We start from the raw sequence: 16,680 nt of genomic DNA, 5'->3' as shown, positions 1-16,680 counted from the left end.
AGCACATAGTCTCACCTTAATCAGACACAAATGGAATCAAAGGCCTGGAGCAGGACTTGGGTATACTGTGTTTATACCTGGCGTCTTGATGATACGACCTGGTGTGACCACTAAACTGTTTACTCGGATCTTTGTATCCCTCAAACACGGACTGGTTTCCACTGACGGGGTTTGGAGAATGATCTGTTGGACTGTTTGTGTCTTCTTCTCTAAACTCCGACTCGGACAATGGCATTTCGTCCTGAGGAAAGTCAAAGTCCGACTCTGACGAAGCGGATTGTTGCTGACCAGACAGCTCCTACAAAAACACATAATTGTACTTTACCTGAACCGAGAGGTGTTTTCTTTACCAGTGAAGAGAACAATCTCAACGCTACAGGTTCAAATATTAGAATGTAAAAACAAACCATACCAACCTGCATTTTCATCATGGCCACTGACAGGCCTTGCTCTGCAGCCGTTTGGACACCTTGGACAGCAGCACCAACTCCTGAATGACAAACACCAACGTTTTAGTGTCTTCTTTGGTTTAAAATGTTTTCCCATCACTTTAATCCAAGAGAACATTGTCAAAAGCCTGGCAGTCGGCTTGCTTTTGCTCCTGGAGTAAGAAAATATCAATACACTGAAAAATAGAACCATTTTGTGTCATGATACTGAATCAATAACTAAAAGCTGTGTATACATTTTATTGAGCATTTACATGAAAAACATTGGTAACACTTCCTTTTACAGTCCCATAATTACTAAGTACTTACATGGTAATTACATAGTAAGTAAAAGTGTATTGTTGTTTCTGAGTTCTTAAACAGTTATTACCATGTAACTCAGGTTCAATTCTAGTTATTTTATTGATCTATCCAAGTAAATACTGCTTTATACAAAACCTTATTACAATTATAAACTTGAATTACACAATAATACACTTTAACTTACTGTGTAATTACCATGTAAGTACTTAGTAATTAGGGAACTGTAAAAGGAAGCATTACCAAAACATTTATCGTGGGTTTTTTTGTGTGGTGCAATTCAGCAAATTTTACCGCTTTCCTTTTGATGGAACAAGATCTTTTGATAACAGCGAATGTGTCTTGGTCTGCCCTGAGTTTTCCAATTCATTACGTTCCATCGATTTCACATATGATGTCCGTGAATTTTAAATAAGCTTTTTGATACCAAGAACGCGCTTATTTTAGAACAGGGGGAAAGGCTATTTTAGGTTTTGTGTGAAAATAAGTCCAGGACTACAAATGCGCTTCACGAAAGTGACGCCATCGAACCAGACACGGAAAAAACAGAAGGAAAATGTCTGTAAGTTCAGCTAAATGTAAGTCCTTTCCACAGGAAGAAAGAACTACCATAAATCTGGCCTTTTGGTAAGTAGCAGCTACGCTAGGGGAGAGGAGATTATGTGGTGACATTACATATGCGACGTGCCGATTTCTAGCCATGCTAATTACGAACTTTTACAAGCTGATAAATCTCAAAGCACGTGGCAGGTATGGTCGAAAGACACAGCATTACTTTTCATTTGAATTGCAGTACAACAGATACCATACCATACCATGTTTATTTATATAGCATATTTAAAAACAGCATGACAGCTGACCAAAGTGCTGTACAGTAAAAAGGACAAACCCCAAGATAAAAACAGATAAAAGTCATATAGGAGGTAGGAGGTCAAATCATAAAAACTGTAAAAGAAACGTACAACAATAAAATGCAGAATCACAATAAAACGTGAAAACACTAAAAGCTAGATCATTGAATAAAAGCTAAATGATAGAAGAAGGCCTTCAGTACCGACTTAAATCGACCCAGTTCTGGGGCCTGTTGAACACTAAGGGGGAGAGCGTTCCAGAGTTCAGGAGCAGCGAACGCAAAGGCCCGCTCTCCACGAGATTTATACCTCATTTTCGGGACGCACAAAAGCAAACGATCTGCAGATCTCAGGTTTCTGGTTGGAGCATAAGGCTTTATCAGTCCTGAAAGATGAGCCGGCGCTTGACCATTCAGAATGTTGTAGACAAAGGTCAAAACCTTAAATTGGATGCGGTATTTAACAGGAAGCCAGTGCAAGCGTGCAAGGACGGGTGAAATGTGACAGCGTCTCGAGGTGTTTGTCAGGAACCTAGCCGCCGCATTTTGCACTCTCTGTAGACGCTCGATTGCTGAGGCGCTGACACCAACAAGTAGTGAGTTGGCATAGTCTAAACGTGTAGTTACAAAGCCGTGAACAACAGACTCCAGCTGAGGTCGTTTAATTATTGACTTTAAGCGCAAGATGCGACGTAGTTGGAAAAAGCAGGACCGGACTGTAGAGTTAATTTGTGAACTCATTAACAGATCAGAGTCAAGTTTCACTCCCAGACTGGATATTTAAGATTTAAAAACGGTAGAGGGGAGTCACCAGGTGCAGGCTTCGGATTTATTGGATTAAAAAGAATAGCGTCGGTCTTGTTTTCGTTAAGGCAAAGGAAGTTCTCCGACAGCCAGCCTTTAACTGCGGTAATACAGTCGACAAGGAGGCGTGTTGAGTCGTCCGTGTAAAGGTGATAACTTATTCCAAGGTTGGTCAGAATCATCCCCAATGGCAATAAGTAAATCGAGAATAGGAGTGGCCCTACAATCGAACCCTGAGGCACACCCCAGCGTAGATGGAGAGGAAAAGCTGTCAATGTGAACACTAAATTGTCTATCTGACAAATATGATCTGAACCAACGAGGTGGGATCCCCGTTACCCCCAACCTCATCTCCAACCTCCTACGTAGGATGTGCGATCCAGGGCGTAAGGCAAAGTGGATTAGAAAATGGAGTTTTTAGCCCCGTTGACTTGCATTCATTTTTTCGTTCTTCCGGGAACCCGTGAGGCGACCGGAAAGGGAGGAGACTTATACTGTAGCCAGCCTGTACAGGACAGTCGAACTTTTATTTTGATGCCTAGTTAAAGACTTTTGTCAATTCTAAACTTTCACCTTAGAGAATGATTTTATGTCAGAACTACAATAAAATATATTAACTTTTTAAGATTTTATTTATTAACTGAATTAAAATCCTTTACTGTGTCAATAAATAAAACAAAAAAATGTGTGTGTGTGTGTGTGTGTGTGTGTGTGTGTGTGTGTGTGTGTGTGTGTGTGTGTGTGTGTGTGTGTGTGTGTGTGTGTGTGTGTGTGTGTGTGTGTGTGTCTTAACTGTTAATGGTATTTTAATCAAAAATTAAATTGATGACTAGAAAGCACTGTGAGTTTTTAAAGTTACATTTCTGCTGCCTCCTTAACCCCTAACCAACAATAGCCGTTTACAAGTATTTACAATAACTTGGGGGGGGTGCTCCCATGTACTTGCCTGTACCCTTGCGCAAGGCGTTGCTCTGAGTCTCTACGACGGCCTGGCTCAATTTAGCCAAACCTCGCATGAGTAACATCATATCAGTCGCCATGATGGGCTGAACACTGGAGGGAAAACAGAGTAAATGTCAGACAGCGTCTGCACACGCAGAAAAACACACACAGTGTTACACAAACACTAACCAGACACGCAGAGGAGAAACAGAAAACTCTTAGAAGACACAGAAACAAGGAGACAAAATACAAAGAATCAAACTTGCCATCAACATGCTGCCAAAAGAAGCACCTTCTCACACACACACACACACACACACACACCAGCTGTTCTGACTTTAAATCTCTGCCTATAAATAATCATGACCTCCACCCTGTTCTGTTTGGACACACACACACACACACACACACACACACACACACACACACACACACACACACACACACACACACACACACACACACACACACACACACACACACTATGAGTGTGGAGATCAAGACTGGGTCTGAAATGACATAGGAGTGCAGCATTGATTCCATTTCAGACCCCGAGCCAAAGCCAGTGCACGTGTTGGGTTCATGTTCAAGGCTCACCGCCGCTCGTCGCTCCACTCCCTTTTATTTTTACACAGGAGATGAGTTTGTGAGTTTGCTTTCTATTAAACTTTCTCCTCAAAGGCCCGACAGTAAACGTGGAGTTTCAGGTTAACGGAGGACACATGAAAAGCTCGTATCTAAACGGCAGCGCTCTTACTGCTGCGGCTGCAGAGGACCTCAGCTCAGCCAGGCTGTGTAAAAACACCACTGATTCAGTATATAGGTCATCTTCCTCCTTAGGATTCCTGTATGGAAAGCCATTCTTACACATATTTAAATCATGCGCCCATATTTTATTAGTGATATCCTTGATCTGATTACATTTTTGTTGGTTATATATGGTGGCTTTCATAACTGAAATAGCTTTAGGATAAAAAATAAATAAAAACTGCAATTTTAATATTGAATTACTCAACTGGATATGTTTTGCAGATTTCCATAATTAAATTATTTCTGGTTAAATATGAAAAAAAAAAATATGACACATTAACTTGCCAAATCAATAGTAACAAATAAGGTCAATGTGAGGTTAAAAAAACTTTTTGATTATTATTATATTTGATAAATAATTAACTCAGGCTGCGCAGTGGTGCAGTGGTTAAGAGCTGTTGCCTTGTAGCAAGAAGGTCCTGGGTTCGCTTCCCCCACGCGACCCCACCTGGACAAAGCGGGTTCAGACAATGGATGGATGGAAACAGGGATGTGTATTGTTGAAATTCTGGCGATACGATACAGGGGAGACGATACGATATATCACGATATATTGCAATACATTCAGTCGGACATTACAAGCAATTTTTTTACTGATTTTATTGTAAGAATGTTCAATAAACAGTCCAAATTGATACGTAACATGTTTAACATGAGGTATCTGACCCATGATGGAGGGATTTACATTTCAATGGTGGAAACAAAACCCGTTGCACACTGCTGCCAACTAGCGGGTGGCGATTGGATTGCACAAAACTAAAAGAAAATACACAAATGTTTGCTTGTAAATTCTTTCAAAAATTAGATACACAGCTTTTGAATATCGATGTAATAATCGCAGGAAAAAATATCACGATATATTGCCATATTGATATTTCCGATACACAGCTTTTGAATATCGATATAATATTGCTGGAAAAAATATCACGATATATTGCCATATCGATATTTTCTTACATCCCTAGATGGAAATAATTAACTCAGTGCCTTTTCTCTTACGTTCATATCAAAGTGTTCCTGGTGAATTTGAACTGACAAGTTCGAACTTTGATCTCTCTGGAAAGCAGAACGTTTTCATAGTAGTAAATCATCGTTTTAGAAGATGATATAAAATATGTTAAAAAGCAGCTTGCATACCTATTCCTGCATTAAGTATGTACTTTTATGTAATAGTTTTCTTAATAAACATGTTTGTTTGGATTTGTTGTGAACTTTTGCTCCGAGCATTCTCTATTCAATCTTGTTTTTGCTAGTCTGTAAACAAATAGCCTTTTTAGTAGCTTTATAATATTACTACCGTATTCTCCGGACTATGAGCCGCTACTTTTTCCCACGCTTTGAACCACGCGGCTTATAACGAGGTGCGGCTTTAGTCAACCAGAAAGGATGGATGCAGGAAAGTCTAATGAAGGAATGGTTAAAGGAGCGCTACGGAAAGCGCCCAGGAGGATTTTTTTCACAGTGAAACGGCGCTGCTTGTTTCCCCAGCTTCACCCGGGGATGATGACAGCAACACGGAGAGCGACACTGACATCGCCACGGAAAAGGTAGTGACGAAGCTCTTCTGAGGCTGTTCAACTCCGACACCGAAGAAGATGACTTCAGTGGTTTCAGTGCGCAGGAGGACGATGAATAAACTAATCAATAAATTGTCCGTTTTGTTTCATACTGATCAGTTACGTCCAGTTAAACTACGTTTTCAATTCAGTAAATATCTGCGGCTTTTCGCCCGGTGCAGCTTATATTGAGGTGCGCTCTATAGTCCGGAAATTACGGTAATCCTGCTATTTTAACCCAAAACCCCAGCAGATTTTTAACTAGGTGTCCCGAATTAATAGTATTAAACACAAACTTAAAGCCATTGATGCTTTCAAAAAAAAAAAGAAGAAATTAATTGATTACTTTGAATATAGAAGGCTATAAAGATGATAAACATCTTATTATAAAGACACAAATAATTGGAAGCTCTTTAGCTTGTCTACACTACGCTCTATTACTATGTGCTGAACTGTGTATACACAAATGTAAGCCTCAGCTGTTGTCTGCCTCACGTACCAATTTGGAAACAACGACTTGGTGTTAGTCACAGTCTGAATGTGGTTAAGAACACGTTCACCGCTTGCCGACAGTAGAACGCCACTGCCTGCCCTTGACTACTGATCCTGAGCCAAAAGGTGGGGAAATGTTTCCCGTTGCTGTGCCGAGGTGAGCCACCTCAGCATCACCATCACTTACAGGAGGTACGTGAAAAAAAACACGTTCTCCTCTGGACTAGAACAACAAGACAGATAGGCTGGGCTCTTTTTTACTGTGTGACCTAATCAAAACTAGCAAATAGGATTAGATAACAGAACTAACGGCCGACAGGAAGTGATATAAACTACTGTGGTCTAGGTTTATAATAATATACTATATACATATTATAGAATAAACATGCAATCTATATTTTGAAAAATAAATGTGCTAACTTTGAATTATCTGAAAGAAATATAATTATAAAGTTTTTGTTTAGTTCTGAATAGCCTAGAAACTTGTAAAGTAAAAGCACCCAAACAGGGAAAGTCTATTATTACAGGTGTGAATTAGCACTGATGGACTGAGAAATAGGTTGATTTGTTTTATTGTTACTTGGCACTGAGGCATTAATGGACCAATCTTTATATGTTTATACAATGTTTTATTAGATAGGAAAGTCACAGATTAAGCCAAGATTAGTATATTCCGATCACCAGCTGCGTTTTTGCTTTCATTTGTTTAATTTTGGTCCATTTCTAATTTTGAACTTTTTGTAGCTGTACTGTTACTTGTTAAAAATTTATCTTCAACGTGTTTTAAACAAAAAACAAGACAATTATTTGATAATTTAAACCAATATAAACGATAATAACCTCATTTTAAATATAGAAAAATAGATTTTTTGTAATGTGGCCCAACACTGGTAAACAAACTCTTCTGTTTATGTTACATATATTAATAAATAATACCGTTAAATCAACAGCCACTTTAAATACGTGCTAGTGCCGCAGTTTCACTTCCTTTTTTGAGGTTTCTTCCACTAAAACTCGCTTCTGATTCTCTAAAATCCGACTTGTTATCTCGCGAGAGTTCCGCCAGCCACGATACTTGGCTAAAAAAACAAACGCGTTTCAGTATTTTATCAGTTCGAGGTTTAAAAACCAGCTTTTAGAAACCTGAACGGGTTCTTAAAGTTTGTGTTGTGAGCTCAAGCACAGCCGCCATACGTCAGCACGCTGACCAAGTCATGTTTGCTTCAGTCAGGGGTTAAATCCACGGCGAAGAATGCTGTAAATGCACGTAATAAAAAGGTCAAAGTCTCTTATTGTATATTTGTGAGAGCTAACGTATAAAAATATTAGTGTCTGAGTAACTCACCAGCCAGCAGCTGCGGTGCAGGGTCTCTGCTGATGGGTTTTATCAGAGGTCAAGCCAAACACGCCTGTTTAGTTATATAATAGACGGACTGGGATGTTTTTCTGCTGGAGCTGCTGGCAGCAGAAGTTGCTGTCTTTAGCTGGTAGTCCTCCTTTTCTCCTCCTCCTGCTACAACAGCGTTTAATCCAGCTTGTCTGTCAACACGAGGTCAAACCCTATTTACCAACTTCATGCTGGAGGCACACCGACTCTCGTGCGGAAACAAAACCGAGCGCAACGCTTACCGTGCAGTTCACCTTCCTGTACCCTCAGCTTTTATCCTCGGAATCATTAAAACTTCCCTTTTGCCAAATAAACACAGAAGGAAAACCCACGCATCGACTTGGTTTAGTCTAAAATATGCAGGACGCTGTTTCTTTCTTTTTTTTATGGTGGAGGGGGAGAAGTGTCGTTTCGTGACCGAGCCGACTCAAAGTGCTGCCTCATTGGAGTGAACTGAATGTTCAAATGTTTGACACGTTACATCATAATTGGTGATTTATTTTCCCATTATGTGTGAAAATTTGTGCATTTTGGACAGCATCAGTGGCTAGAAATGGCCATACTTTGCTGGTAGGTAGAAGATTTATACTGGGTAACACATCTCAACATAACACCAGCTTCTGTTTTCTCTAGTCAAGAAAATTGTCAAAAGTTGTTTTTTGTTGTTGTTCCTTTTAAATCCTTTGTGCAGGGAAACATCTTTATTAATAAATACCATCAATAAAATTAATTTAAACTGACATAATTTGTCAAATACAGGTTTGTCAAATAGGTTTTCTCATCTTATAATAATTTATCCTTTATTGGTCCCCTTGGGGGAATTATTCTATATATTTGACTCATTCCTGAGTAGCAGCGGACTACGATCTGGATTAGGTCTGGGGACATTTTTAGGTTTCAGATTCTTGCCCAAGGATGCTTTGGCACAGGGACTGAGCGTCTCACCGTCCAATCAGTGGACAACCGCTCGCCTCGTTCAGACACGGCCGCCCAAGACCTTAATAGGGCATTTTAAAATGGAAAATATATTTAGTGCACAATTGATTTAATCAGCCATTTATTTGTTTAAATAGGCCTTTTGGGTGTTTATTATTATTTAATGACAAATGTTTTACTGCAATGCCTCTCTTATTTAAAGGTTTTATAGTTGTTGAATTATTTTGATTTGAGCATTGATTTTCCTTGTCTAAAATACTAACTAAATGAAAAAAGTTTACACATATTACTAAATGTTCGTGTATAAACACTAAAAAAAATAGTCAAAACTCAGCCTGAAAACAAGTTTTTGGGTAAGAACGGTTTTGTGAATCGAGCCAAATGGACCAGATCGCGGAAACCAGCTGAAATTCGTGTGCGTGTTTTTTCCGCCCTCTGCCACCCGCCCTCTTTTCTGATTGGTCCTTGAGGAGACCTGCCTCCTGTTTCCACGCGAAAAACAAACTGCAGAGTGGATATTCGCTTATCTCTGTGTAACACACTACTTCTGCTGGCTCCTGAGGTCTCCTTAAGACGCATGTGGCTAAAAACTAACAACTTTCAGGAAATCAAGCAAAAAGCAACTCTTAAGTTTGATAATATGAACATCTTCCCACTTAATGCGTCTGTTGACGAGGTTGAACAGTGAATAACAACGAGTCTATGCTACCATCTTCTGGTGAGATGGAGGCATCGCAGCGTTTTTTGTTGTTTTTCTACCATTTTGGATCTGTTGAAGGTGTGTGTGTTCCTCTTATCTTTAAGATAAGAAGATGAACACACACACACACACAACCTCTACTTTATTTGCCCTAGTTGCAGTTTCTTTTATTGTTCATAATCACAGTAAACATCTGGGTCAAAAGTTAGCCTCACTATTTAACCTGAAGCTATTTACTGTACAGTGAAACAAAAACACGTTTATTTTTTGGGGGGTGGGGTAATAACACTATACTACAACAACTACTACCAATAATAATCTTTATTCTAAGAATGTTTATCCTGACATTCTCATGCTTTGTTTTTCTTTTCTAAAGTTTTTGTAGTTTATTCAATTTTGTTTTTGTTTGATCATTCATTTTAGTCCAGTGTATGTTTCATTTTATTCTAAAGAATAAAACAAGCTCTGATTTAGTGACCTGATCATAAATGGTTAAACAGAAATGTGTATTTAAAAATTTTAATTAGAGTAAAATTATGTATTTTTGTAATGAAACCCAGAGGTCGCTCACGCAGTAAAAGCATCTTGTCCGTTTACCAGTGTCAGCGAGGTGTCAGCAGGGGGCGCTATGCTGCACCTAATCCTGTTTTGTAAGGACACTTTTATCACTGTGAAATAAGCGCATACTGCCCATCTCCTGTAAAACGATGTAAACTCAATAAAATCATATTTTCTGATCTAAATGAGCCACATGTTGAAGGTACACCAAACAAGATAAACTCTGATTAAAAATTGCCCAAGGAGTCTTTGGCACAGGGACTGACAGTGGCGTGTCCAGATCTTTTAAAATGGGGTGGCCCAGGTGAGGCACAGCTTTGTGCATGGGTGGCACCAATGGTTATGCTTTTTTTTTTTTTTTTTACCCCCAACCCTTTTGTGGACAATGAAAAGCCTATTTAAAGGTAAATTAGTGTGGTGGCACCTGGGGTGGCCAGTAAGATTCCAAGGGTGGCATGGGCTACCCCAGGTCACTTCCTGGGGACTGAGCGTCTCACCGTCCGATCAGTGGACAACCGCTCGCCTCGTTTTGAGCTTTTTTCCCAGCTGCACCCAGAATTTGGAATTCCCTCCCAGGGCATCTGAGGATACCACAGACGATTGGTGCGTTTAAATCTGGTCTTAAAACGATTCTTTTTACCAGAGCTTTCGGGTTAAATTAACCTTGTAGCACCTTGAGATTTGTTTCAAATGTAAAGTGCTTTATAAATCAAATTTATTATTATTATTAAAAATTGTATTTCAACTGGTGAAGAACTGATGCAGAAATGTCCACGAGAAGTAGACTTTAGGCTCAAACTTCACATTAAAAAGGCGTAAGACTCATGTGCAGAACATCAGAGTAAAGCTGGAATCACATCCTTCCTACCTGCTCCGGATGCTGCTGCTACTGTTGTGGACAGCAGGTGTGATTTGAATGGCAAATAAAGCTTATGCAAACAGTGTTTACTGTGGGTAGGGTATAGCATCAGCATAGATAGATAGATAGATAGATGTCACGATCTGCTCCTATCTCCCTCTATCTCTCCTGCCCCTGATTAGTTTTTATTGGTCTCACCTGCCCCTTGTTAACCTGCCCACGTGTTCCTGATTGCTCCCTGTGTATTTATACCTCCCGTCTTGTGTGTGTGAGTTGTTGTTCTCGCTGTATCCTCTGCTGTTAAATCCGTTTTTATGTTATCCGTGCCTGCATTCCTGCCTCCTGGTCAGCTCCACCACACATGGTCCGCCGCCACCCACACCTCAATGTGACGATAGATAAGATAGTAAGATAGATAGATAGATAGATAGGTAGATAGATAGATAGATAGATAGATAGATAACATATAGACACGGGTGTTTCTATAACTGTATTTTCAAAGACACCGTCCAAATAATAAATACACAAACCAGCAACACTTAGAGCATCTGCACGGTCACACAGGAGGTAACATGCGTCAGGTTAAAGGTCCTAAATACTAACTACAACTTATATCTACTGGAAGAGTCTAAAGAAAAGACACACTAGTGGAATTGTTCCCCCACATGTTATTTTCTAAAGGCACACCGTGAGGCTGCAGTCCTTCCTTGTCTACTTAACAGCAAATTCTTATAGAAAACACCAAGAACCTGTGCAAATGCCTCTTCCTCTCACGTTGTTGGTCTTTTTGAAACAAAGCTGAACAGATTTATATTTCTTGAATATCTTCTGGTTTATATTTGGAGTTGAAACGACACTCGTATTGTAAAACAAGATGCTAGAGAACAAAATGTAAAGTTTTCAAAGCCCCCAGTGAACTAAAACAAAAATATAATATAGTTTAAATAAAAACAGAGCAAATTACAAATAATAAAAAAATGTTTAAAGAAGTTAATAACATGCACCCTTGATAAGACTACGCACAGAAACCCACATTTATAAGGGAAAAATGTACATTTAAACACAAATGTTTTAGTTTTCTTACTTGGCTTTGACAGGTTAAGGCACGGTGTAGCTTAAATAAGATTGTTCATAGCTGTAAGTGTTCCACTGGATTAGATTATAATAATGTTACAGAAAATAAAACTCTACAGAACTAAATAACGGCGCCTGTACTTCCTCAGCCGTCCCCGTAGGACCCCAGAGAAAGGCAACAAAAGCACAACGGCACCAGAAACCTTCTTTTGTTTTTGCTCCTCTGACGTTTTAATTATTACCAGATTAGAGTGAATTAAACTCAACCAGCGACCAGATTATAAACCCAATCTGAGCTTTCAGTCTTTAGGGTTTCATTGGAAATGAATAAAAGAAACCAGATTCCATTCCACAATCTTGTGATTTTAGGAGTAAAAACACACATATTTGTACAACCTCCACCACTAAAATTATAATAGTTTAAAAATGGGAAAATAAAAATGTAAAAAAATATATAGAAATTTATTTTATCAGTAACTGTGACTAAATAAAGTGGCAGTCTTGAAGATTTGGATTGAAATGCATGATTTTAAATCACCAATACTGCAACACGCATAAAACATGTGTGCTGTTTTCTATGAGCTGATGTTTTTATTTGAATATTTCAGAAGTGAAAACACAACTTGTGTATCTAGAAGATTAAAAACATTGAGGCCAAGTTTCTGTTATGCTGATAACGTGCTGCAGCGGTAGTTAGTGACCCAAAAAACAAAAAAACTAAGTGAAATTTTTAATCTAAGTCGAGTTTTGGCCCAATATTAATTTTTGATTTTCGCACAGCACCGATCTGCTGATACCAGATTTATCCCAGAGAACAATCATTAAAACATCTTAGAATCTGGAAAATTATGATTCTGGAAGAAAAAAAAGTCCAAATTGAAGATCTTTATTTAAGAGTGAATTAACATCTAGACAGGGAAAAATGTCGGATTTTAAATGTACTCACAAATGATTTTTTCATTTCAGATTGTATTTTAATCTGTTGAATTGAGCTCATGTTATTGGCAGATTAATATGACGAAACATGAAAGGCACGAAATAGCAGTTTTACGTTAACATTTATGTAGGAAACTAAAGAGCTAAACTTTTGCATTAAGAGATTTAAGCTAATTTATTAATTTGGCTTGCCAACTCCGGGTCGGGGGAGGGGTCCTACCTCAAGTGGAGGAGTTTAAGGATCTCGGGGTCTTGTTCACGAGTGAGGGTAGGAGGGATCGGGAGATCGACAGGTTGGATCGGCGTCTGCAGTGATGCGGACGCTGAGCCGATCTGTCGTGGTGAAGAGGGAGCTGAGTCAGAAAGCCAGGCTCTCGATTTACCGGTCGATCTACGTCCCAATCCTCACCTATGGTCATGAGCTTTGGGAAATGACCGAAAGAACGAGATCGCGGATACAAGCGGCCGAAATGAGTTTCCTCCGTAGGGTGGCCGGGCTCAGCCTTAGAGATAGGGTGAGGAGCTCGGACATTCGGGAGGGACTCGGAGTAGAACCGCTGCTCCTCCGGATCGAAAGGAGTCAGTTGAGATGGTTTGGGCATCTGGTCAGGATGCCTCCTGGACGCCTCCCTGGGGAGGTGTTTCGGGCATGTTCTGCCGGCAGGAGGCCCCCGGGTCGACCCAGGACACATTGGAGAGGTTACATCTCCAATCTGGTCCGGGAACGCCTTGGGGTCCTACCGGAGGAGCTGGTGGAGGTGGCCGGGGAGAGGACGGTCTGGAGCTCCCTAGTTGGTATGCTGCCCCCCGCGACCCGGACCCGGATAAGCGGAGGAAGACGACGACGACGAAGCTAATTTAAATTTAATACAGAATTCTGACATTTTTTGCATCTCTACAGTTTAAAATGATAGAAACTGACATTTAAAGGTTGGATTTAATAAAAGCAAACATGATTTAAAACACCAACCCTTCTGAAAGCTTTGAGTGTTGAACAGCAGTTCAGAAATCAGAGTTCTCATATTTTGTCACCAGATAGCAAATAAATACGCGTTTATATGCGTTGTTCTACCTGGGCTGAAATAATCAAGACTGCCACTTTAAATCAGATGTAAGAGTCTAAAATTCAAACCTCAACCATTTTTCTGTGACTATAGAATCTTTCATAAAAAAGTAAGATTGCATAAGTGCTGGCGTGTTAAAAGATTTAGAGTGCAACCAGGAAGTGCTCATTTTAAACAAACTCCTCTATTTTTAAACTATTTATATGAAAGACCAAAGAATTGCCTCTGAAGATGGAGTTTGGGATGAGTGTGTTTGTTTTCTTATTTTGATCGTGGGAATTTGACTTATTTAATGCTTTCCTTAAACTTGGTTTATGCTTGACGCGTCCGCGAGGTCCGCACGGCTCCGCGCGGCAAAATTGCGTCATTTTAACAACCACGCCCCTCCACCGCGCCTCCGCACGGCCCAAACTTTCCGCACCGCGCACCTAGGAAATTTTCTAACCACGCGGACGGTCAGACGCGGAAAAACATGGCGGACCGGCAAGAACTAGTATGGCAGGGGTTCGTAAATACAGACATTTGTATGATTCAGCTCTCAGAGATCACCGTGATCAACATGTTGTTAATAATTCTTGGAGGGAAATAGCTCGCTCTGTCGGAAAAGACAAGGACGCTGTTAAAAATGCTGGAATGCCATGTTGTAAACAACAGTAATTTCTACTTCTACTATGGTGTAGTGTTGGATGCATGCCGTAGAGCTCCATGCTGCCCCCTACAGTTTGGGAGAATATTGGCTCACCTCAGAGACAAGCCGCATGAACCATAAACACTGCGAGTTGTGAAGCGCGTTCCATCCGTGAGACGCATCACCAAGCGGAAACCAAATGCGTCAAGCATAAACCAAGCTTTATAGTTCTCGTGAGGGTAAATTGTGCGTGAGTATTTACCTAAAATAAGATTATTATCCAGAACAATACCAGGGTTTGAGCCTTTCTGGAGAGATGGATCTTAGATTTATTTAATCCAAATTATTGTTATTTAAAGGGAGGAATGTTTTTAGTAAAAGGTTTATTTTTTTCATGGATTAGGGTTAATTTTTGACCTTTAAGACATTTTGACATCACAGCTTAGAGTAGAAGGAGTCACCGCTCATCTGGGAAAAGGTGCTGCATCAAAAAGTGGAATAAACAAAATGAGAATCCGCACACTTCACTCTGCGATGTAGGAGTTTACTGGTCAAGCTTTCGGTCAGAGACCTTCTCAATTCCTGATGAAGGTGGAAGTTTGAAGTGTGCGGACTCTCATTTTGTTTATTTGACATCACAGCTTAAAAAGTGTACAAATTAAAGGGGAACCGAGCCATGTCATGTTATTAGCTCCACTTGTAAGGAACTGGGATGTCCAGGAGGATGTGGTTTCCAACATGAGTTCAAAGATCAGTGAAGAGGTCCTCCAGAAAGTCCGAATCCTTACCGAGAGCGCAGAGGTTGTGTGTTCAGAAGTTCACTTGGACTCATAAATATTCATGGATAAAGATGAAACCCTCACTTTTCAGTTTCAGAGTTCACCATGGAAGAAACGATGTCCACCAAACTATCAAGTCCAAATAGGTAGCCGTCCTCCCTGTTCCCCTCTACCCATGACGCTCGGTGGGTTAGCTGGTCTCCAGCGGGAAGAGGCGTGGTTTTCCCAAAGTCGATCATCCAGACTTTGGCTCGTCCTTTGCTGTCGTGGACGAACAACAAGGAGCTGCCAATCACCTGTGTGAAAACAGGAAGCGACGGATTAAACAGAACTCTTTTAGTCAACGCTACAGGCCAGCTTTTCTTCTCAAAACACTATTTCACTTCTCGTTTTGTCATGCTGACCTGGAACACAGCATGTGTGCTTGTGTGTGTGTGTGAACGTGTAAAAATAAAAATGTATGGTCGTGATGAAATATGCTCTAATGATGGATCTGGTGTGCTTACAACAATATGGAAATAACACAATAAACAACTAGAACTAATTCACACATTAGTTCCTGGGCCTCAAGGCCTTCTGGGTAGCTGAAACCATTACCACATTTACTCAGCAATGCAACAGAGTCTGCAATCACCCACAGCGTGCACACAGCACACAACAACAGCTCATGCAAAATCATAAAGCATCAATTCTAATTCATTTTCTATGAGGCAAAGACAAGAATGACCCTGAACTAAAGCAAAACTTCAGACATTTTAATATGTTTCTGTGTAAAAGTTATACATCAGCTTTAAACTGTATCATTTGCGGCTTTTTTGAGTTTTTTTACCTCGTGAGCTTTGAAGAAAGAGGAGGTCTCCAAAGTGTCTCGTATTTCTTTTAGTCTTGTTAGATATTGGTTCTGTAAAAACATAAATAAACCACTGATTTTCACATCGTTTCATCTAATTCAGCCTGGATTACAAATGTTCTTTTCTCTAAAGCAACACACATTTAGTACTACTGTAGTCATTCAGTTGATATAATATTTGGGATACACAAAAACACACTATCATTGACTTCTTCCTCTCTAATACGTCTTAGTGTGAAACAGAGTTTACGGTTGTTTTGGCTCATCAGTGTTAAGTAGGGATGGGTACCTTTGACATTTGAATCGATTCGGTACTAATTCCCGGTACCTAGGAATCGATACCGGTACTTAACGGTACCAATTTTCGATACTTTTGAGTGTTTATTATTTTAATTCTCTTTTATAATTAAATATATATTTTTCCCAATTTATAACCATATTTGATAAATATCACGATAAATAACATTCAACTGTTTGTATTTTAACATCGTCCTTGTAGTTTTATAAGCTGATAATTAAACTGAAGCAAACATCTTTACTGTGAACTAAATTTACTGTGTATCTTCATTCCTTTTGCCGTCCGTTTTCATTTGATTTTTCCTACTGGGAAGTTAGAATTTCCGAGGAGAAAGCGAACGCAGCCTTTAGCTGATAACAATGGAAGCTAACATATCAAGCTAACGCTATCTTAAACAGTTTATTTAGC

General features: G+C 39.7%; 1 protein-coding gene across 4 annotated transcripts in view; it reads right to left on the bottom strand.

The window, feature by feature from the left end:
* coq8aa (coenzyme Q8A, genome duplicate a) overlaps positions 1 to 16,680 on the bottom strand; it is a 63,275-nt gene that overhangs the window by 12,699 nt on the left and 33,896 nt on the right. For 2 of the 4 annotated variants that reach the window (XM_070545304.1, XM_070545311.1), the window contains exons 11-15: positions 15,954 to 16,025; positions 15,209 to 15,420; positions 3,350 to 3,456; positions 417 to 490; positions 78 to 298 (exon numbers count right to left, since the gene is read on the bottom strand). In XM_070545304.1, the coding sequence (XP_070401405.1) occupies positions 78 to 298; positions 417 to 490; positions 3,350 to 3,456; positions 15,209 to 15,420; positions 15,954 to 16,025 (686 nt within the window). Of the gene's footprint in view, positions 1 to 77; positions 299 to 416; positions 491 to 3,349; positions 3,457 to 7,548; positions 7,743 to 7,832; positions 7,973 to 15,208; positions 15,421 to 15,953; positions 16,026 to 16,680 lie in introns of those variants that run through there. The other 2 variants (XM_054748359.2, XM_054748360.2) reach the window with 2 other exon arrangements.

The sequence above is a fragment of the Nothobranchius furzeri genome, chromosome 2, assembly GCF_043380555.1.
Source record: "Nothobranchius furzeri strain GRZ-AD chromosome 2, NfurGRZ-RIMD1, whole genome shotgun sequence".
Classification (NCBI taxonomy): Eukaryota; Metazoa; Chordata; class Actinopteri; order Cyprinodontiformes; family Nothobranchiidae; genus Nothobranchius; species Nothobranchius furzeri.
The sequence above is the reverse complement of the archived record's forward strand: the minus strand, read 5'-3'. Positions and strand labels throughout refer to the sequence as shown.